The following is a 23536-nucleotide window of genomic DNA, read 5'->3' as shown; positions in this document are numbered from 1 at the left end:
AGTTTACTTGGAAACAAACAAGAATGTTAACATTTACTGTTACTTACCAAAACATTTTGTGTGTATCCTTGAGGTCTACCAAACATCATGAGTGCATTTCCTTTGCGCTGGCTTTGCTTTTTTATACAGAACCAAACAACAGTGGCATAGTACTACCCAGTGCTGGTGTTCTGAAAGCAAAAGAGACGTGACAGGTGTGACATGTTACACAACAGCGTTGACCCCTAATATTACATATAACATACATGTCGAGCAGTGCTTTTTAAAGAGTAACAATCATTTACCATCCTGTTTATATAGCAGTCGATCTCTGCTTGAAGGTTAAGAAGCTTCCGTACCTCATTGTCTCCTTAATTTGCAGACATTTTCGGCAACTGTTCTTCTTTGAGTTAGCTGCTAACTGCTTCTAGCTGCTTCTTAAATCCTCCGGCAGCAGGTCACACACATAACACATCGTCAAAATGTCACATCCGTACCATCTGTACCATCCAGGATTGGAAATGTGCAAGTGGCTGCTACATTTGATTCACTCACCACCCAAAAAAACAATGGTAATGTATTGAGTGGCTGGCAGATTTTGGATTCCACCAGCTACAGTGGCAGGTGGACAAAAAAGTTAATTTCCAATCCTGGACATGTCCATCGTCCTGTCTTGCTGGCTGTCCCTTTATACACAGACATCTTTTCGGCACTGTTACTCCCTCTGCTGCCAGCTTAAGAGTGAGACCACTCTGTCCCCCGATTCTGCGACCTTACCTTTTATACAGAACAGCGAGGCAGAATAACGGTGCAACATTTCTGCCTTAAACAGGCCGTGTTAAAGGGGCTCACATGTTCTAGTTTGCTGTCTTCTTCTTCCTTACCTTGGCTGGCCGATTGCACCACATCTTGGCATGTTACCGCTGCCTTTTCATCCGTGGAATAGTGTGACACTTAGACTGTATAATAAAGATGGACGACATGATAGTCCCCAAAAGTGAAGCCAAAACAACCCTATCACCCCAGGTGGCTGGCTACAGTACAGGCCATAAACCCTGTCCCATCCGTGCTAGTGAATAGGACATGAGCCTAACTAAAAAATCAAAGTATACGTCAATAAATCTTTCCCAAAGGTAGTTTCTGACTTTTAGTAGTTTGGTAATAACTAGTCATTTGATGCCTTAAGAAGGGAGTTTAACATTATGATTGACAGCTGTTTGCGTCAGTCAGTGCGCTCGTGATCCATGGGGCTGCCCGCCACACACCACAGGAACTCAATGCTGCAGGACAGCCTCTGGCTCTAAATTTCAAGTTATTTTGTCCTGATTATGGTACAGTGGGAGTAAGTGGAGACCTGTTGTCCGTCTTTATATGCAGTCATTGGTGTGACAGCACTGGGAGGACTATGTAACACCTCACACATGTGCGTCCTCATGCACAAGGTAAACAAAACAGGCACGCACTTAAAGAAAAACGGCTCCATAGTGCTACTAGAGGTTACAAAACTTCAAAATGTTTGTTTAACAGGTGTAGGAAAACAAGTGTGACTGACATATTTCTCCTTCAGGCAACATGTTAGTGTTCTGACTGATGGGAAATTGTTTTTTAACTGACATTGTGTTGTTTACAGGGAACCTGGACATCCACGAGGAGCTGGAGCAGTTGGTCGCCAGGTTCCTTGGTGTTGAGTCATCTATGGCTTTTGGGATGGGCTTCGCAACAAACTCCATGAACATTCCTGCTCTCACAGGGAAGGTATGGAATTTATTCACGTCCTTCCTTTGTTTTTTCCCTCTTCCTAGAACATCGTACTCCACTCGATGTGATTACTTCTTAATATTTGTTTTCATAGTTAAATTGTCCCCTGTGCCCACTCTGTAACTGTTTAGGTATGGAAATTGAAGGAACAACACTGTTTCCTGTGTTAAGTGAAAACAAGCCACTTTTTTTCAGATGTGTGTCCAAGTTTGAAGAGTTCAGACTGTTCCATAACACACCAGTTTCCGCACAAAGCTTTCAAAACATCTTGAGTGCAGGGGGTGGGAGATTGACAAGTCCCAGCCACTGTTGTTCTAACCCCAACAAATCACACACCCCAGCCTTTACTTGAGTCCTGGTTGCCTTTTTCTTCCCCTGCCAATTTCAATTGAACAGGAAGTATAAGTCTGAGCAGACAGGCCTGTTTAGAGTCAAAGGGAACATTTCCTGAAAGTCAAGAGTGAAAAACAGATATGAAGATAGGCAATGGAAGACAGAAACTTACAGTGAGACAGTGAAGAACGGCGTCACTGCCCTCGTCATAAAGGTTAATAAATTCTCAACTGTACCTGTCACTTTCCTGCTCGCTCACATCCTGATGTCATGGCACAAGTGTGTGTTGTGTAACAAGTCCGTTCATTCATTGACCAGTGGTGTGACCTGTGTGAATGTTTGGGTGTGTAAGGAGGTGGATGAGCTGTCACCAGCTCTTATAATACTCTTATAATTACAGTATATCCATATTATAATATTATCTTGATATGAGATGAGATATCATCTTAGATATTTGATATAATTGTATTGTAAGTTTCGTCTTTTCCTGGTTTAAAAGGCTGCATTACAATAGAGTGATGTCGTTTTCTGAACTTACAAACTGTTCTAGCTGTTCTTTTGTCTTTACTCACGTCATCATTATATTCACAATACTAATGATTATTTATCAAAAATCTAAATGTATAAATATTTAGTTAAAGCACCAATACTCAACCCTACAATGTTGTTGTAAAATCTATGTCAAGGTATTCGTTAAAAAATATTGTGATCCCTATGTATGGGTCTTGTATTTAAAAGGAAAACAATCACACATTTTCAGGGTGTCTGCAGGTGTTATAAAAATACTTGTATCTGAAAATTTATTTTAATCAATATTAGCCTTTAAAGGTCAGTAAATAGAGGACAATCACTATGTAGCTGTTTGCATTCAGATTAGCTGAACTTGGAAAAAGTAAAGAAATACTGATGGACGTGGTTTATGAAGATATGTATGTTTGTGTTAGAGGTTCAAAAACTGTTTTTAAAAAAAGGCCCATTTGCACATTGGGAAAGATTATATTATAAATGAAGGTATTGAGAAACCTTTTGTTGCCAAAGACTTTTCTGAGAAGTTTTTTTTTTTTATCATTATTAGTTTATCATCGTTATTTTAAATGACAGTAGGTTGCCTGTAGCAATTTAGCATGAATTTATGAGCTCTTAGATGCTGTTCTGTGTGAAAGTTCACATTTCTCATGTTAGAAATCTTAAAACCAAACTGTCTTTTACTTTATACTTAAGTTGCACTTGCTTGTTGGTAAAATGCAGATTAACCTAACTCACTCTAATGATCATATTTCTACATAAATCCCACCTCTGCACAGGACCACCTATATACTAGAGACTAGACTAGACGCTTTACTTAACTAAAGACTGATGTCTTTCTCCCTGATTTTGTGTTTAGATGGGCAGATACAATTTCAGAGTTTAAAAAAACTCCCTGCGTTGCAGAACCAATACTAAATCCGCAGGGCGGTCCTTCGGTGGCTCGCTGAACTCTTGTGCTCGTAAACATTGTCCGACTGTGTTAAAAGTTTTAAACAAAGTCGCTGTAAGTCCTTCATTTCCCCAATCTTGTGGACTGAGCACACGTTTGATAAAACGGAGTTAAATCTCTCGGCATCCATCTTCAAGCTCTCTGTGTGTTTGTGTCCTTGTGGACGAGAAAAGGGGGAGTGCACATTTCCAGGAGGGTGTGTCCTTTTCAAAAATGCAAGAGGTGTTGCTTTGTTGCCGGCCGTTTTCTCCAGTGTGTTAAACACACTTTAGAAAGGAGTGTCCCCAGACTATCAGAAGGTGGAGATCTCTGATTGTCTGGTGGCGAGACTACATATATATACTACTTACCTTTTATACTCACATGCAACACTTGAGTGAGAAAATTTGGTTTAAAATATTTTGAAATGTCTTAGTAGGCATTAGATTTAAGTGTCTGGATCGGTTGCCAAACTGTGGGTTTGTGCAATAATCAGAGTCTGAGCTACAAAGTCGTTGCTCAACACTAAAACACTCCAGCATGTGTAATCCTGGGTTTTACAAACAGGCGAGTAAAGAGGGTTGAATTTCATTGTTTCTTAATGTTTGACTTTGCTGGCGAATAAGGGATCACTGCTCCACTGATGTAGAAACTGAAGTCATCAGCAAAGAAAATCAAAACTCACCATGCTCCTGTTCTTCTTCTCCTCCTGTTTTTAGGGTTGTCTCATTCTGAGTGACGAGCTGAATCACGCGTCATTGGTGCTGGGTGCTCGCCTGTCCGGCTCCACCATCCGGGTCTTCAAACACAACAGTGGGTGACCTCCTGTGATGAGCATGTTACATTTGACCAGTTAGATAGACCTGTGACTTTAAGCACAGCATAAGTCTGCAGTAACACAGAACACAGGATTAAAGTGTCCACAATGGATATTTCAACACTCTGAGACAGGATTTACTTTTAATCTGCTTTACCCAACAGGAGAGCAAATATATTTAACATGGGTGTGAGTTACAGAGGGCTGCTTACAACACTCTTACTTCTTCAGTTCAACATTTACTTCACTGCCACTTTGTCTTTCTCTTATGGACTACATTGGATTGCACAGGAGTAGGTGGGGCATGATTATTTTGGTTTAGGACGAACACACACAAACACATGTGTACACACCAGACACCAGAGGTCCTGGCCTACGCAGGGACGCAGAAGTGCTGCAAAGGGTATATGTGATATGAAGCAAGTGGATTAGATGAAATAGCCTGTTAGCTAATTCATTTTCATGGAGGGTCTCACAGGAATGAACAGACTTCCAGCTGACTTGCATATGTACACAGAGCTTTGTGGAAACAAGGCGTTTCTGTTACCTAAGATCACACTCAGCAACCAGGAACCAGGCAGGTTGACTTCTAAGAAAACCCTCTCAATGCTTCAGAGGGTTGTGATCATAAAACATTGACACTCATCCATTAATTAAAGATGACTCTCGTATTACTCCGGAGGAATAAATTCTATCCTTAGACAACAAAAGTTTTTCCTCTGTGTCACAGACATGCAGAGCCTGGAGAAGATGCTGAGAGACGCTATCGCACACGGGCAGCCGAGAACCCACCGACCCTGGAAGAAGATCCTCATAGTGGTGGAGGGAATATACAGGTATACACAGTAATCTGTCTCTCACATGCATGTGCAGTGCACTGACACACACAGACACAGACACACAGGCGTGAGCAGGATAATTTTGCTAATTGAGTTTTATTTCTGTTTTTATTGTCATTTTATTGTGAGTATTTTCATGCGGCTGCTGTATCACATTACACTGTTTACTGCCAATTACTCAACACCCACAGTTCTCTGGGTGTGGGCTCATTAATCTTTATTTAGCCTGACTTGTCACTTTATTTGTACATTTGAGAAGAAGCATGAAAAGACTTTTAAACAGAGAGTAATGTTCAGTTATATTCGTCCATGGCATTGCCGTCAGTGTGTCTGATGCCTCCCAGGAGTGGGAGTGTGACATGTTCAGGACCTCTGACAGGTTTAGTAAATCAGTAGCTTCACATTGTGACTCCATTATGTCGTACAGGCTGTTTTTATCACATGAACGCATCCCTGTCTTTGCTGTAGCAGCAGTCTCATTTGCAGTAAAACAATGAAGCACTTTTACAAGACGAGTGAAGAAATATTTTAGCAGGTTAGAGTTTAAAGTAGGAACATGTCTCTGCATTTATTTCACGTTTTTTTCTGAAAGAACAAAGTGTGATTTTCACAATGTTCTAGTTCAGGCAGTTTCACAGCCGTGATGGCAGCACTGCCTTTTATCCCTTTGTTTAAATATAGAAGATAATGGCTGTTTCTAATTGTGCCCACTCTCCTTTAAGCATAATGTATTCCCTGTTCTTTGCAGTGTACTCACTATAAAGGCAATCAATCCTGTTGATCAATAGATTTCTCGGAGGAACTGCCTGACACGCTCAATGGCCTGTACTAATGCAATGTTAATGAACTTTCATTTACACTGGGATTTTCCAAGCAAAGCTTCAACACCTGCACAAATACATCTGAAAGAAAGTGAAACCATTTTCTGTAGTCGAGGTTCTCAACCGTTTTTCAGCCACAGACTCCTCACAAAGTAGAGCATGTACTGGGGACCCACTCATTTAGGCCTGTGTCCCTTGATGTCGCCGTTTCACACTTCTGTAGTCTCGGTAATGTGAAAGAACAAATCAAGAGAAATATATTAGACCAAAAATGTCTGCATTATTCTCAACTCAGAATAACTTCAGCAAGTAACACTTTACCTAAACAAATATGAAAGGCAAATAAACAGAACAGGGCTAATTTGAAGTGCATTTCACATCACACCACACACACATATCAAGAGAAGTGTGAAGTGTTTGACTCCTACTGCATACACAGGCTCAGTACAACATGATTCTGATTATCTTAAATAATATACCATATTATATTATATAATATATTCCTTAGATCAGAATATAAACTATGAACAATTTTTGATTTCAAGCAACAACCTATTATTTTCTCATCCGTCAGTATGGAGGGGTCCATTGTGCGTCTGCCAGAGGTCGTTGCCCTGAAGAAGCGCTACAAGGCGTACCTGTACCTGGATGAAGCCCACAGTATCGGGGCCCTGGGGCCAAACGGCAGAGGAGTGGTGGACTACTTTGGCCTGGATCCCAAAGATGTCGACATCATGATGGGAACATTCACCAAGAGCTTCGGTGCTGCCGGAGGATACATTGGAGGCAAAAAGGTTGGTGAACTGTTGCACAGATAAAACTGAGACTGTGACGTCAAACAGTGGAATATGAAGCCTTTTGTGTTGGAGAGGAAACAGTGAAGTGCACTGACTAGAATAACTGGAGCACTTAGTCATCCTCTTGAGGGACCTTAGCACATTGTGTGTCATTCAGTTTTGGTTCACAAGCAATGGGAAATTTCACTTCCTGTTCTTGTGAAAAGAAACTGATTTTGTGTAAGCTTTCATTTTCAGTCAGAGCAGAGCTGCTAGCAAGGCTGCTTTACTCTGCCAAGGTGGAGAACAATATATACAAATACAGAGTAAGGGTAAGCCTACAGATACAAGTGGACCGAAAGGGAAACTTAAGTATTTTTAACCAGGACCCTATTTTCCCGTGTTTTTGTGTCTAAGTGACCAACAGGAAGAACAATTTTTAAATTGGTCCAGTGCTGAGTGAGAGCGCTGCAGCTGGCAGCCGCAAAACAGACTGCAGAATAACCACTCAGGGCATGTTTGCTACATCAGTATACATGTCTGACAACATTATGGAAAGGATCCCACAGAGAAAGACCTTTTTGGTCAAAGAATGAGATCCTTTTTATTTAACTAGAAACAGCCCTGAAATCATCATCACCAAACCCACCAGACTCCATTTAAATAAACAGTCATTTGATCATTGTAAAACACACTTAATTCAAAGTCGACAGAAACAAAATAAAACTCATAAAAGCCATCTTTCCACTGTTCCAACAACCACCAACTCTGGTTTGGTTGAAATAAATCCTTCATTCACCCAGTTAGATGTAAAAACATGCTGCCTCTATACACGCTTAAATTACTCCTTATTTAAATGGAGTCTGGTGGGTTTGTTGATAGAGATTTTCAGGTTGTTTCTGGTTAAACAAGAAGGATCTTGCATTCACAAAAAGGCCTGTCTCTGTAGGGATCCTTTCTATAACATCAGACACTTAGAGTAATGATCTCAGCCTGTCAGTGGCAAACACAAACACTTTTAGTGGATGTACATTGACGGTGGTGCAAATACACTCTGAGTGGTTACACTGTCGAACAGGTTAACTCGTGGAAAGGGTTGTGACAAGGAAATAAAACTGTTTAGTTCACTCTTCAAATTTATGTTAGAAAAACATGGTAGTTTACAAATATAAAACTAAGTTATACTCATTTTTTATGAAATGTTTTCTTTGCTTAACTTAAACTTAGTAGTAAATGAGTAACTCATGAGAATATGCCAAATAAAAAGCGTAGGTAGAATAAACTAACGCTTCAGCCTACAACTTTTTAGTATATATTCTTTGTTTTCCTTTTGTTTTTTCTTTTTAATTCAGCGCCTTGATGTTATTTATTCTTTATCATGTGCATTCCTCTTGGAAAATTGTTAACAAGGATCGAAATAGATTACCTCTAACTAACTAACTGAAAAATAGTTGTTCCCATTAGTCATTTAGACAAAGCAACATAACAAGATAGTGTCCAGGTTGAAAAACACCAGAGTTACCCTTAAAAAACAGGAGTGACTGGCTGGAACACAAATTTTTCTCTGTGTTAAGTATAAGACATTTATCCTGCCCAGATGATGTTGCATTAACTAAAATATTCTTTCCTTTAAGATAAGGAAACCCTTAATCTTAATCTGCAAATTGGTTCATTTACAATATGTCAATGCAGATGCTTCTCATGTAATTTCTCTGCCAGGAGCTGATCGACTATCTGCGGAGCCACTCTCACAGTGCCCTGTACGCCACCTCCATGTCTCCTCCTGTGGCCCAGCAGATCATCACCTCTATGAGGATCATCATGGGAGAGGACGGGACGACACTGGGTAGGTGCCAGAAAGTTAGGCCAATCACTCAATACCGCACCCCTCAAGTCATGATTTGTACTTCAGTTACTCACACAGCGTTAGGTTGAACTCCGCCTCCACGGTGAACGAAGAATCCAAAAACTCTAGAAGAATTAGAGTAAACAGGATCCGTGTTTAACAACAGCAAAAACTGTATCAACAAACTCATACACAACTTGTGCAGTATAATCCAAGTCTCATTCATCGATTCATAGGCTCAGTATTTCCTGAACACATGCACATACTGTAAAGTGAATCTCTATATTGTCAGCAGTGTTGTGTAATGGGAAGAAAGCACTGAAGGCAGCTTTAATCACTGTACCATCTCAAAGACAGAGGTGGACATCATCTTACACATTTGTTACCAGTTGCAGGAAGTAGATCTTTGGGTGAGCAAGATACACAGAACAAGGAGAAATGTTATCTGGACTAACTTAATGATAAGTGTTCAGTGCGTGATGGACTGATGAAGGTTTTCTTGGTGAACTTTTCCTGCTTTCTTTGTTCCTTGCAGTTGCAGTTTTTCTGAAATGGCCGAAGATTTCTGGGCCACTCATGCTTTGTCAGTCACTGGACACAAATTTAAACACAGCACTTTTGCTTTTGCTGCCATTTCTCACAGATTTAAGTTAAAGATCTTAGACTTTTTAATGCTCATGTGAGGATTAGGGTTAGACATTCCACAGGACATAATCAATGACCTGATCAACTCTGTACGAGGCAGATGGTGTCACAATAGATACTGACTGATTCTCTGGGGTATCTGTAACTGAAAAAAGCATTGCTTTTCAGTTTCTAGCCTTGTGAAATCCTGATGAATGTATTTCTTTTTCAAGATAAATCAGCACATTTTAGAGTGGCCTCTTGGTGTGACCAAGACACGCCTATGTAGTAATCAGGCTGTGTAATCAGTGTCTTGATGTGACACTCCTGTCATGAGGATTTTATTTATTTATTTATTTTTATTTAACCTTTATTTACCCAGGCAAGCAATTAAGAACAAATTCTTATTTACAAATGCAGCCTGAACCAAAGAGCAAAGGCTCTCTGGAGGGAGAGGGGGAGTGGATGCTAAAAATAAAAAATAAAGTTATATAAAATACACAATAAACAATTAATAAACAATTAATAAATACAATACAATAAAGGTGAAAAACAGTACAAACATGACAAGTAGGCCTACTCAACAGGATGGATGGATTATCTTGAAAAAAGAGAAGTGCTTACTAATATGGATTTTAACAAATGTGCCCCCAAACTCGAAAAAAATATGTCTGTTAAGTGCTTAAAAAGTCTTAGATTTTAAATTTCAACCTGTGAAAAATGGGAGCAAAAACAAAAGTGTTGCATTTAAACCTTGGTTCAGTGTAGTTTCTCAGTACTGGTTGTATTTTTCCTGAGCTTCCATCAGTGACCACACGATGGCAGTATAAGCCTTCAGCTCAGTTCTTGCAGACCTGAGTTCCGCAGCAGATGACTGGCTGACAGACGTTTCAGCATTCAACTCACATCAGCTTTGCCACTTTTTGTACTTTGACTCCTTCGTACTGAGCGTGTTTACTTTGGAAATGTGTCATTCACAGCCAAGCGATAAACGATACTATCTGCGGCCACCTGGCAATTATTTACCAGCTTTATCAAACTGTGAGAACCCATTCTAGACATGTAATGCAAATGCTACAGGGGTGTAGTAGAACGTCACGTGATCTTAATTTTCAAGATGTGTGACAGTTGGTTAGTTCGGTTTAAGCAAAACACTGAGATAGTTATTTCAGATTTTTGAGAGCCACTTTTATAAAGTGAAGACTTAGAAATAACACCTGCAGTTTGATCACGTCGCTTCAGTTTCTGAGGGTCTCCCTGGAGTCCTCTGCAGCAGCCACCTCTTGTCCTAAACATTAGGGATGTGCATTTTTAAATCTGATGTGTGGACAGTTCCCCACCTCTCGCTGCTTCAGCCCAGGCTGATGTGAGGTCTTGAAGCGGTGGTATGTTGACTCTTCTTCCCTCTCCTTTATGGCTTTCAGATGTGTGTTTCTTTGTGTCTGTGTGCTTCTCTGCCTTCATGCTGGGTACAAAGCAGCGTGGTGCTCAGGGCCAGAGATCCGTGCAGATCTGTTGGACTCATCTCCTACACACACAAACAGGTCACTGAGGCTTGTTTTTCTTGCAGGGCGGCACCCCCTTTACTCTTTACGAGGCCTGATTGATGCAGCCTCCCTTAAAATGCTGACTTGAGATCAGATTACCTTTCTCCCCAGTCATTCAATCATTAGGTACAGGAATAAACACCTGGAGCAAAACCTTTAGAGCATGACCGTTCCACAATAATCAACCCTGTCTCCAAACTGGGCCTGTTAGGATAACCACTTTTGTTTGATGGTATATTGTCCCATGAAATAATTGCGCTTAACGATATTATTATAATTTTGAGACCATTTTTTGCCACTGATATAATGATGAAATACAGGAGTTTTATGGATCCTTAAAATGCCTCACAAGGTATTGAATCTATTAATCTAAAAATAAGGCCTTACTTGGTTTTAAAATATCTAAGTCTTTTAAAAGTCTTCAATATGCTAAGACATGGGAAGTAGTGTATTCTGATTTTTTTTTCTTTTAATGACAATGAATTTTAAATATGAAAATAATAGGTCACATAGGTCCTTGTTTTTTTTTTTGTTTTGTTTTGTTTTGTTTTTTTTTTCCCCCAATTGATTTACCAAATGCCTCCTGTAGTGTCATCATGCAAATCAGGATTCTGGAATTAACAACACAAATATTTTGTTTCTTGCCGGGATGCTCAGAGGATCCGCTGTCTGGTAGCTAGCTGTCGCTAAACCCTGGACGACATGGTGCACATTCAATGATAGCTGGCCATTTGACCAAGATTTCGCAGCATGGCTGAAACCAGTACAGAGCGATGCATACAGGGCTCGGTGTATATTTTGCAAAAAGTTTATGCAAAATGGTTGTATTTTTTTACATTTCATTCATTTTGAATGCTGTAAAACTGGTCCAAATTTAATTCCAAGTAGCATTATAAAGTCTTAAATCTAACTTGCTTTAAGCCATAGGAACCCTGAATATAATAGCATGTGTATATACAAGAAAGTATATATAAAGTATATAAAATTAAAGTACCTTTACAGGAGTAGCTCAAAATTACTCAGTTTTAGACTTGATACAAAACCAAGTGATGCTTCTTGTGACTAATGGACAAGCTTAGCTTTGCTTTAGGAACACCACCATTACCTTCAAAATCTAGCTGGTGTGCAGCAGTCAGCTCTCTGGGATGGAATGCCTGCCAGCTGGTGAATTTACAGAGTAGAGGATGAAGTTGTTGGAGTGTAAAGACCCAGACACACCAAACTTACTTCAGAGAACTTGCGTTACCTGATGTCACCGTGTCTCGGCCTAAAAGTTGCCACACAGCACATACGTTCTGCACCTGTGTGAAAGAGATGGCGGTCGTCTGTAACAGTCATTCAAAAAGGGAACGTGGAAGACACTAGTTAGCTGGTTAACACATTTACAACACAGTCGAGTGTATCACAAAACAGAACATTTTTACCATGTTTACCATGTGCCAGTGAACAATAACACAAACTATCACAAAACATTTCTGCTAAAGAGCTCAGTGGCTAAAGAAAAAGAATCTGACTTCATATAACAAGTTTGTTTGGGTCTCACCTAGTCTTGACTTTAGTTCTTTGTTTACTTTCCTCACTTCTGTTTCTCTTCTCGTGTGCTGCCAGTTAGTGATTTCATTCACCGATGGGCTCTGCCGACGCCAATTCAACATGTTGAATCATCCAAAAAAAAGCTGACGAGGTGAAACAGTGTGGGACACACTGCACAGATGAGGGCGAAAGACACTCAACAACAGCCCAGCATTGACTGATGGCCGACTGTTAGCTTGGTGTGTCGGGCCTTAAAACTACAAACAAGAGGCTTTTTGACGCATTGTCAGAGGTTGCAGCCAAAACTGTACCTCTTCCACTCCAAAAGTGCAGCTGCAGGCTACTGGCAGTGTCTTGTTTTATTTTTCTTCAGACTTGTACAAGTAGGCAGGGGTGGAAAAAAATGGGAGAATGGCTGCACTCTTAAAATGGTCGGTAAAACCCTGCTGTTTATTTAGGCAAAAATGTTGGTGACATTCTTATGTAAACTAACAGGAATGTAAATATGAGTGTTAAGGTCAGCGAGGTCATGTCCATATGTTGTACAATAAGATGATAGCATATTTTTGGTGATAGGCCAACAACCATTTCTGAGCAGAGAGCGTCAGACTGGCTGACCTTACAACAGCCTGACAGTTTTCCTTGTGGGAGACAAACAGTGACAGTCTGATTGGTTGCAGCCCTATCACTGTTTGAAATTCAGCCCTTTGAAGATTCAGACACTGACACAAAGTCAAAGTGACAGTTGAGCTGCCTGCTAACAGTTTGTCTCTGCGTTCAAGTCGCTGCTCATGGTTCCCGGCACAGGCCTGCATCAAAATGGACATTTTGTTGTTTGAAGCTTACATCAATCAAACATGTCGATGGGACATGAGGGTTCAAGACGGGCAGAGCTTCCCTCAATATGAAAAGAATGCTTAAGTGCAAAAATGCCTGAATATCATATGCTACTGTTTCTGTGCCAACTGATCACTCAGTGCTGAGAATAGCTTTGGATTCCTTGACTGTGGAAAAACAACGTCTGGATAAATATAATGTCAGACTTTGTTGCGTCTCAGGGTGCTTTGAAGCTGTGGTGTTTCTGCTCTGTTTTTCAGCACAGCCAGGCAGATGTGCGTTGTTGCTGTTGGCGTTCGTGCCATATGGTTATTTGTTTGGTTAAGATGGTATCTCTGGAGGCTCAGCCCCAAGGATTCAGTGAGTGAATCCACACTGTGCATCACACTGACACGTGAGGATTGATGCCTGTTTAGTTTCAGCCTCTTGACCTCGACCTTAAAGGATCCTGGTCGTCTTCAAAGGCAAGTGCTGTAGAGCTGTCTCCAAATAAGTGCAGGACATGATAAAAGATATTTACTGATGAGTCTTATACTCTTCCTGTGGATTTGTTTTTTAGGTTGACATGGTTTTGTTACTGAAACAGGGCTTGGCTCTACCTTTATTAAACTAACATGGGCTTGTGCTGTCAGATGATATTCATGTTCTTTGATTTAAAAGCAGGATAAATAGAAGAAATCATCAGTGATGGATGACTCTGCAAAGGTACATGCTGTTCCCTTCACTTGGCGTCTGAACAAGAGCTGAAAATAGGGTTTTATGAGTCTGATAAGCCCAAAAAATAATAACTAAAAACAGTGCTGTAGGACCTGCACACCCCGACAGGTTTTCATTTATTGTGGCTGATTAGACCTCTGAACAGGTTGTCTGGAACTACGTAAGGTCACCACATGTACTGCGTGTCTTCATCGCATTTTAGCTCACCCAAGCTAGGATCTGAGAAAGAGATATGAGGAAGGAGGAGCCGAAGCTGATCGAAGAAGTCTTGGATCCATAGCATCAGACTTAAGTGATAGAAGTTGCTGTGCCACATGTTGAGATGCAGCATTTATTCATCACCTCACTTGATAAAAGACTTCTTCATAGGATATATTGATGTGTCCTCGCTCTAAGCTCCTCCAGAGGCCTCTGCACACACACACACACACACACACACACACACACACACAGAGCTGATGAGATCAAATCAGGCAAAGAAAGTGAAAACACCTGTGTGGGTGCATCATGGGTGAGAGGGGCCTTTAATCAAAGAAGTTAAGAGATGCAAACTGGTAGATAGTCGTTAGCAAGGTTGTCTCATTGACACACAAAGAGCAGCGTAACTGAAGCTAAGAGTTCACTGCTCTAACTGCATTACTCTCAGCAGAAAACGACTTGCTGCTCCAATGAGCCGAGTCCGTTATGTAGATACCAGTGTGCCAGGTGCAGGTGTGTCTGGCTTTTAAAGCAAATGGGGGATGACGCTTTGATTGGTTGCATTCATGTTTTGTCCAAAACACACCTATGATTAATTAAGGGACTAAATACAACCCCTTTGCCCTTTTGCATCTTACTTTGCACCCAGATTATGCTCTGTTAACCTCTCATAAGTGGAGTTGGAAACACCCTAAATACACTTGTGCCATGCACTGTAGACAATGAGCTCTAAATAATTTAAATAGGCTCCTTGTCTTTATTTATGGTGTTAGCTGGTTACAGTAAAGTAAGGCAGGCTTTTTACCTAAAAACCTATTTAGTGTAAATTACCACAGTAATTTAACTGGCGTACAAGTTTGCTTTGTGAAATATAAATAAACTTAAATAAAAGATTTCTGAGATATCCATCTGTTTATGTGCTCGTTCCAGGTGCTGATCGCCTCAGACAGCTGTCAGAGAACACAACCTACTTCCGCAGGAAACTCCGTGAAATGGGCTTCATCATCTACGGCAACGATGACTCGCCTGTAGTACCCATGATGCTCTATATGCCTGCCAAAATTGGGTATGTGACTCTCCTCCATTTCATGTCACTGGATATATTTTTAAAGCTTTAAACATCAAGGATAATTAGGATGGCTAATCGGACGAATCTTTAATGATTTCACATTTGGGAAAGACATTAAAGCTCCAAATGAATGTTCTGACTGTTGTCCCTTTTCCAAATATAATCTGTTTATGACTTCAGTTTCACACATTAAAGAGAGCACCATCTCAGATGTGGTGGTGGCGGCGGTGCAGAGGTCACATCATCAGTTTGATCTGCAAAGTGTCGCCCTGTGTCTAATGTTGCCGTTGCTTTTAAGGGCATTTGGTCGGGAGATGTTAAAGAGAAACATCGGCACGGTGGTCGTCGGCTTCCCAGCAACGCCCATCATCGAGTCAAGGGCACGTTTCTGTGTCTCGGCTGCTCACACCAGAGAGATGCTTGACACAGTAAGTCTTCGAAAATTAAGTCCAATCACTGTCTGAAACACAAAGTGAAATAATTTATATGTATTTATTTTAAATACAGTGGAAACAGCTTGAAGTGATCATGTTCAACTGGGCCAAGTTGATTTCTTATTCTTTATGTCTCATGCAGACTACCATCTAATTGATATTGTATATTTATTACATGAATATAAAGTAAAGAAATGGATGGCTTTGCTATTAACTGAATTTTATTGACTGTTTGAACACACAATACCACGTTTTTATTACACTACGGGGCTTGACGGTGACAGTGACCACAGGGGCTTTTCCCGTGCACATTTGTTTTCTGTCTTCATTACTGCAGCTATAAGTTTTGAGGAAACTACGCTTTTCATTGAGAGAAATTTCTTTCCTTTTCCCATCATGACCTCAGTGTGCACGCAGCACCAACTTCAGGTAGACAGCTGAAAGCATGTCATTCCTCCAGGTGCCATTGTAACTGATACAACCTTACATGGGAGTAAAGTAAAAAAAAAAATAAAAGAAAGAAAAACAAGAATGATGCCAGTATTACATTTTTTGTTGTCATGTATGAAAAGACCCAAAATCAACACTGTTAAGTCCAGTTCAGACCGAAGATTTGCGACGAGACTAAGGCCCCGTTTATACGACAACGATTTCAACTGAGAACAGTAAACTTTAGTTGTGTTTTGGCCGATCGTTTTCACGACAGCAGTGTTTTGGGTGCCTGAAAACGCAACGTTTTGAAAATGGGTTCCAGAGTGCAAAACAGAGACCTTTCGCACATGCGCATTACGGTTCCAGTCACTAGGCATGCCGACCGTCACATCAACAATGCTGAGCTCTGTTTGTGCTGCTCACCCTGTTGATTTGAAGTGAAGTGTAGATGTGTTACTCCACCTCGTCCATCCAGACAGAGTTATCTGTGCATGCTTTCGCCATTGTGTCTTCTTTGTTTTGGTTTGTAATCACTGCGTTGTAGAGGAAGGCGCTTCAGCACAGGCGCATGGTGTCATGCTGTGGTGTTGCTTTGCAAATTTGCACTGCCACCCATTGGCCTGGCGTGCATACTACAGCGTTTCCAGTAGATTTTGCGGCTCCTTGTGAACGGGGATCGTTTCAATAACGTCTTCATATAAACGCAGAAGTTTTTTAAAACGCAAAGGACAGACTTTTCCGTTTTTAGAGAAACCGTTGTCGTCTAAACAGGGCCTAAACTGTTACAGAACGTTGCAGAGAAAAGTTGCAGCGGTGTGAACTGGCTGTCTGAGCTCGACTCAAGCCGGCTGATGATGTCACCTACAACTCAGTTGGTCAAATGGCCGGCGACTGGTTTTAAAGCACGTCACCTGTTTTAACAGCCAGTCGGTTTGTGGTAAAGTCCGCTGGTCAAGTCAAAATGACCACAGAGGGCACGTTCGCTCGCTGTGGTAGTCCGCTGTAGTGCTCTTAACAGTGTGCCGGTGTTGTTGACTAGAGATGATACACCGTCTCATGGTGGTCACTTCCTGTCAACGTTACAGATCAGAAGTACAGAGAGTTGTTGACTAGAGATGATACACCGTCTCATCTAGTTGCATTTGTGTCAACCAGCAGGGCTTAAGCGGACTACTTGATGATATAACCAAATGATTCAAACTGCATTTGTCTCAAGTTTTTTGATCCAGATAAACAGTTGATTACTGTAAGCGGTTTCCACTGTATTAAAAATAAGACATCACATATGTTTTTAAAAAATCAGTACTGCAAAAATCCAGATTAAAACTGGATTATAAAAATACAGTTTCCTACAGACACATCCTATAGGTTTTCAGTTTTATGTATAATCATTACAAGGTGCTGCAGCTGACGATGAGAGACATAATCAGCCATTTCTTTACATTTTCTCTTCCCTTTGTTACGGCAGAAGCTTTTCTCTGATGTCTTGCTATAAAAGACCTGTGTTTACACCATAACTTTAAACGCTGTAGAAAGTTTCCACTCTCAGTGGGAACAACACAGCTTCATAATGAGCATGAAAATCACTTTAAAAACGGGCATTAGCTTTTAAAAAATCTCAGTATTTTTGGCCAAACGTCAGTGAAAACTGGAAAAATGCCTCTCAGCATATTTGCATTTGCTCCACTGTCACATCTTATATGGATCAGAAAGACGATCACCTCTTTCTGTATCGGGAGAGATGAGTAAAACTATTTTCTTGGACGACCTGGGCTTGGTGTTTTTGTTGAGTGCTGCCACTTCCAATTTACAACTGCCGTTGGTCTTTATTTATCATCCAACATGTAAAGAGAGAGACATCTAATCCATGATGGGAGTTTGTCTTCTCAAAGGCGTGTTGTCACAGGACAGACTGTTACTGCTGAGGACTTAATTTTATCCTCGACATGATATAAGAGTTTGTTTGGATTCATGGATCCACTCAGCTTTTCTCAGCTGCTGATGAACGAGAGCTGCCTGAGTGCTGACTGACAGCTCTCTGTGTATGAGTGTGTGTCTGTCCACATACTCAAAGTGTGAGTGTGCCTGTTGAATAATTAAGGCTCCCAATGTGTCCTTTATTATGAAGGAACTTGGAAGGCCAAGCTGTCTCCGAGCGTTACAGCGTGGCTCAGACGGAGACTTTTATTTGAGCTGCTCTGTCTCTCCAAAGACACTTCATTCATCTTACTGAGGAGCGTGTCAACACCGTTTGTAATAGTCCATTTAAAGGGCATCAGCCTGCCTTTGTAGAGCACTTCGAGGAGCCGCTTTTTCCGTCTTTGGAGCAGCCAGGCCCTCGCTATTTCTCAAAGCGTGGAATCAGAAAAAAGGTCAGGAGGAAGGTAAATTGTTTCCAGGTGCCCCGCGGTGTTGCAATGCTGATACAGTCTCTTGTGGAAAGACATGGTGGAGTTTTTGTTCAGTGGTGGTTTGTGCAGGGAGCCTTCTGTTCACCTTTGTTTCAGATCCCTCCTTGTCTTCAACTCAGACATGTTTAGAGCTTTAATAAGTGTGATAAAGGCTCAACACTTCATTAAGCATCAACAATTGTCTTTCAAGTTGTCAAACTATGTGTGTAATGTACTCAACTCTTTTAAAGTCTGTCTTCACTTAATTTTGATTGACATGAATAATGTCTTTTTGGATTGACATTAATAGCATTCCTCTGTGTTTTTTCCCAGGCGTTGGAAGCCATCAGTGAAGTGGGCGATCTGCTGCAGCTCAAGTACTCCAGACGTGAGCAGCATCTTCCCTCACTTGGGTGGATGGCCGAGGAGAGCCTGCTTCAGGACTGAGCCACATCATCCCCTTCCTGTCGTCTCCACCACTACATGTCCCTCCCGTACTTCACCTCTTCTTGTCTGACATCGCTCATCTTCTTCTGAGCCAGTCTCTGCACCCCACTCCACCACATCTCCTCACGTCAGACTCACCAGAACCAAAGTCTTCACAGGTCCGCCCCGTTATGAAACCTGCACACGAGCACCGCCCATCAGCCGAAGCCTGTGCAGCAGATTTCACTCACATCAGGCGAAGGACCAGAATCACCCACATCTTTCTGTGTGTGTGTCCGTTGTTACAAAGTCTGTTTAGTATCCTTCAGTTTGTCCTAACCAGTGACTGTATATAAAGATGGACAACACATCTCCACTTCCTCCCAATGTACAAAAATGAAGCCAAAATATCCCGGATACAGCCACTGTCATCTTGCACTGGTGACGTCTTGCAGTAGTCTGCACAGTAGCGATCTCCTTGGTATTGAGTTCTTGCTGTCCGACCAGTCACAAGCAGCACAATTGATCGTTAGCACCCCAATTGGCACACACAGCTGTCAATCATGAGGTCACACGCCCTGTTTATAGCATCAAATGATTAATTGAAACCAAACTTGTCTGAACAATTAAGACTTGAAGATGCATTAACGTGGTGAGAACCAAAGATATAGAAACATAAACGCCTCATTGGCGGCTGTAGTCGCCGCCATGTTGGAGATATCAAAACTAGCCTGTAAACAAATGGTAGTAAACAGGAGCTGTGTTTTTTCTCGATGAAAAGCACTAATGTTTACATTTCTCAACTGATTTCAGTGAGACGTTTTTATATTGAAGGGTTTATGATCTTAATGAAGTAGAATCACAAAAGATTTGTCTCCAGTTTTAGGCTTTAAACACTCTTTGATAAGAACTACCAAAAATGATGGAAACTATCTTATAAAAATGTATTTGACATGTTTGATTTTTTTAGTTTGACTCGTCCCATCTGCCGACACAGAGGGGGCGGGGTTTGTGACCTATACTGCAGCCAGCCACCAGGGCAGTCATGTCGTCCGTCTTTATACACAGTCAGTGGTCCTAACTTATTGTGACTGCATCTAACGTCGAGTCTTATTCCTGTGTGCACATTGAATGTGTATCTTATTTGTGCAATAACAACAACTTGGAGTTTCTTTGTAATCTGACAGATATTTGCCATGAGTCTCTACTTGTGCACTTGGAGAAAAAGAAATCTGATCATAGCCGTCGCTATGACAAACACAAGAGGAAAAAATTATATATGTAAATATTATTTATCCCGACGTTGGTAACGCTGTCCCAGGGCAGCATCCCAAACCTCAAAGAGAGATACGTTATTTCACAGGAGTAACATTAACTGATGTTCTCCGTATGTATTTATCTGATGGCTTTTTGTTCCTAATCACTTTTACTTGAACAGAGAGTTTAGAGTATCGGGTTCTTTCCCTATAACCAAAGGATGTATATGTATAGATATGTTTTCTACCTTTTCTCTTAAGATGCAAAGCAGATGTTCCATAAGAAAACATTTAGCAGGGAAAGAATCCCAGGGAGCAAGACTAAGGAATATTTTTTACTGCTTATTTTCTAGAAATATTTTTCAGCCTTATTTACTGTTTACACCTGCACTCAGAAAACTTGAGCCCAGTGTCTTTAACATTTCTATAAGCTAACGAGCTACATGTGATTTATCCCCCCCCCCCCCCACTCACTCAAGTGCTTTCATGTGAATCAGCGTCGACACGATCTCTGAGCACGATGACACGCTGTCACTTAGATCTGTATGTATGACGATGGCGCGCCCACGCTCATCTGATTTACGGACAGCTTTATTTATTTAAAACGTCTTTGTCATCTTTTATCAACCTTATTTTTGTGAGACATTGTTTTTAATCTGAAAGGCAGCTCCAAATGTGTCCCAGTGTGTTTTAACCGACTACCTGCGCGTCTTAACTTCAGTGCGAGCACTACTGACAGGCATCGTACATGCACGGATGATGTAGTCACTGAAATGTGCAACATGTGTTTGGGTATGCTTCCAGTGTCTTTGTTTTTTGTATTTATCGTCTGTGGTCGCCTTCTGGAATGACATTCCATATCAACCTGCTTTCAGTGTCAAGTGTGTTATCTGTCTGTCTGCCTTGTCTGTGTGAGGTCGCCCCAAAATGTCTTGTTCATGTGTATGTGTTTATGTTCTGCCACTTTATTCATGTGAATCAGAGTGTCAGTCAGTCAGAAAGCCAACGAGACCATTCCTGTAAATAATCATCAAAGTGGGGTAAAGCTGGAGTACGGGAAAATCTGGAAAAGGCAAAAAAAGAAAAAAAAAGAAAAAGAAAAGGCAGAATTTTAAAGTACACCCTCCTCCTGTAGCTCCTCCCTCTCTGCCATAGGCCCCTCCCACCAGATGACTACAGGCATCGATTTATTTAATTTTATTTCATCGTACAGATGTACGCAGCATATTCGCTCAGTCCCTTCTTGCCTCGCTGGCTAGAATTAGCTAGCTAGCTACCCCATAGCTTTTCTGCCTCCTTTACTGCTGCTGTCTACCTCCCCTGGAGGAGAGCAGGCAGCAGCTCTGGAGACGGCTGTAGCAACTCGAATTCAGCCAGCACAAACCCCCAGTCCTGGGTGTCACTGAGGGCTGGTGGCCAACACAGCACCGGGTCTAACCTTTGTAAGGGCAGCAACAGAAAGTTTGCTGATCCAGTGCAGAGTCAACTATGTGGTGTCCTGGAGGTGGCGTTTGCACCAGCTGGATTTGTGTTACTGCAGCCGCTGACTGGGGTCCGTCCCTGGAGCTGCTGCCCGCTCCCCTCCTGGCAAGGTGGTCTGTAGAGGTGGGGAGTGAGGCGGAGGACACACAAAGATCCAAGGCGCTAGCTAACGTTAGGTACAAAAACATGAACTTGAAGCTGCAGTCGTGAGGCTTTAGCTGCGGTTAGCATCAGGCTAAACTATATGTTGGCAGTTGTCACCAGTGCTCGAACAGCAACTTTCTCCGCCATTGAATCAGGCTTTCACCATCTGAAGTGACATGCACGCACATCTGCATTTGTAGAGCAGCCAATAGGAACGCCCTCTGTCTGAAATTACCTGTGATTGGCCAAAGTCTCCCGCCACCGGTGAGATTTTTTTAAAGCCTGTAAACAGAGCCAAGAGGAGGAGCATAAGTTTAATATTCTCAGTCCATTTGTGTTACAACATGCTTAAAGTTTATTACAGGATTTTTTTACCTACTGAAGCCAAAATTCAAACTGCCTATCCCAGCTTTAAACTCAAGTTTAAAGAAACCATTGATGTTTTTGGCGTTTTCGCACAGCAGGACAACTTTTTGGGGGTCTCTCTTTTAACTGTACATCCATTAGATATTAATTTTATTGTTGTCTTTGAGTGAGTCATTCCAATATTTTCCACAGAAAATAGCTTGAATAACATCTCTGTGATGCATTTGCTTTCAATAAATATAATATAAAAGGTGGAACACATGACTATGATCTGGAATTGCACTCTTCAGAAATGTGCTCAGACACTAAAGAAAAGAAACTTCTCGTCAAAGTTTCCTCTCAAGCTGTCTGCAGCACCGTGCAGTATGTTACATTTCTGTCTATGGAGGCAAAAATGTAATTGCAAACAGCAACGTGACTTTTTCTCTCAGCCAGGTTTCCCTCATTGAAACTGAGGAATTAAAGTCAAGAGAGATTATCACAATGTTTGGAGCGCTTTGATGTAACGTGACGGAGTATCTACCACAAATACAGGCAAACCGACCTGCGGTGACCTTCGGAAACTTGCTTATCAGTCGCGTTTGCCCTTGAAAATGTATTTGGGTTGGAGATAAACCACTTAGAGGAGTTTGTAAAGCCATGATGTTTGTTGACCATGCTGTTGGAAACAGTGCTGCAAAGATTAAATCACTTTGTTTGTATCAAGTCCTGGAACGGCTCTGTGTTTATTTACAGCAGACGCACACACAGACTGAAGTCACAACCTAAAAGCTCATGACAAATATGTCTGAAAGCCTTTTTGACTGATAAGTCACTGACATCCTGCCATTACACAGCATTCCACTTTGGCCAATCACTCACTCCAGTCTTAAAGGGAGAGTTCAGGTTTTCTGAAGTGGGGTTGTAGGAGACGCTTAAATATAGTCAGTGTATTACAGACAGTAGATGTTAGTCAGCGCACCAGCACACTACTGCTGTGGAGGGGTCAGCAACAAATATCTTTAATCCACCAAGTCTATGCTATACTGAGAGTATTTTCACCGCTTTAACATAATGTCAGACAACCCTTTCCAATGGGAAAACCCTAAAGTCACACAATAACACAAACAACATAACTGTTCAAGGCAGCAGTAGACCAGCAGCTCCTGTGTTCAGCAATGTTAAATCACTGTTTTTCTTCATGGAGTCTGGCTGTGAAGAGAGCGCGCTGTAGGTGCTTCATTCTCCAGCCGAAAATCATTTTGACATAAGGGGGCTTTCACACCTGCCCTGTTTGGTTCGGTTTAATCCAACACAAGTTCGTTCGCCGGACCGAGACCTTCTTGAAGAGGTGGTCGCGGTCCAGTTACAAACAAACTCTGGTGCGGTTGGTTTGTGGTGAGAATGTGTTCCGACCTGGATGTGAAGCAACTGCAGTCACGACACATTGTTTGGGTTAAACATGAGTATGTTACAG

The 23536-nt window shown here is 41.4% G+C and overlaps 2 protein-coding genes across 2 annotated transcripts in view; both read left to right on the top strand.

The window, feature by feature from the left end:
- The window catches only part of sptlc2b (serine palmitoyltransferase, long chain base subunit 2b), a 31387-nt gene extending 10876 nt beyond the window's left edge, over window positions 1-20511 (top strand). The window contains exons 5-12 of the mRNA XM_033648652.2: window positions 1610-1734; window positions 4246-4339; window positions 5074-5179; window positions 6578-6797; window positions 8499-8625; window positions 15012-15147; window positions 15449-15578; window positions 18740-20511. Of these exons, the coding sequence (XP_033504543.1) occupies window positions 1610-1734; window positions 4246-4339; window positions 5074-5179; window positions 6578-6797; window positions 8499-8625; window positions 15012-15147; window positions 15449-15578; window positions 18740-18853 (1052 nt within the window). The 3' untranslated portion in view covers window positions 18854-20511. The remainder of the gene's footprint in view (window positions 1-1609; window positions 1735-4245; window positions 4340-5073; window positions 5180-6577; window positions 6798-8498; window positions 8626-15011; window positions 15148-15448; window positions 15579-18739) is intronic.
- Window positions 1-23536, top strand: part of LOC117270909 (cholesterol 24-hydroxylase-like) — a 172247-nt gene that overhangs the window by 96612 nt on the left and 52099 nt on the right. The window lies entirely within an intron of this gene.

Source organism: Epinephelus lanceolatus, chromosome 13, assembly GCF_041903045.1.
Source record: "Epinephelus lanceolatus isolate andai-2023 chromosome 13, ASM4190304v1, whole genome shotgun sequence".
NCBI classification, from domain to species: domain Eukaryota; kingdom Metazoa; phylum Chordata; class Actinopteri; order Perciformes; family Serranidae; genus Epinephelus; species Epinephelus lanceolatus.
Note: the sequence above shows the minus strand (reverse complement) of the source record. Positions and strands in the feature narration are given on the sequence as shown.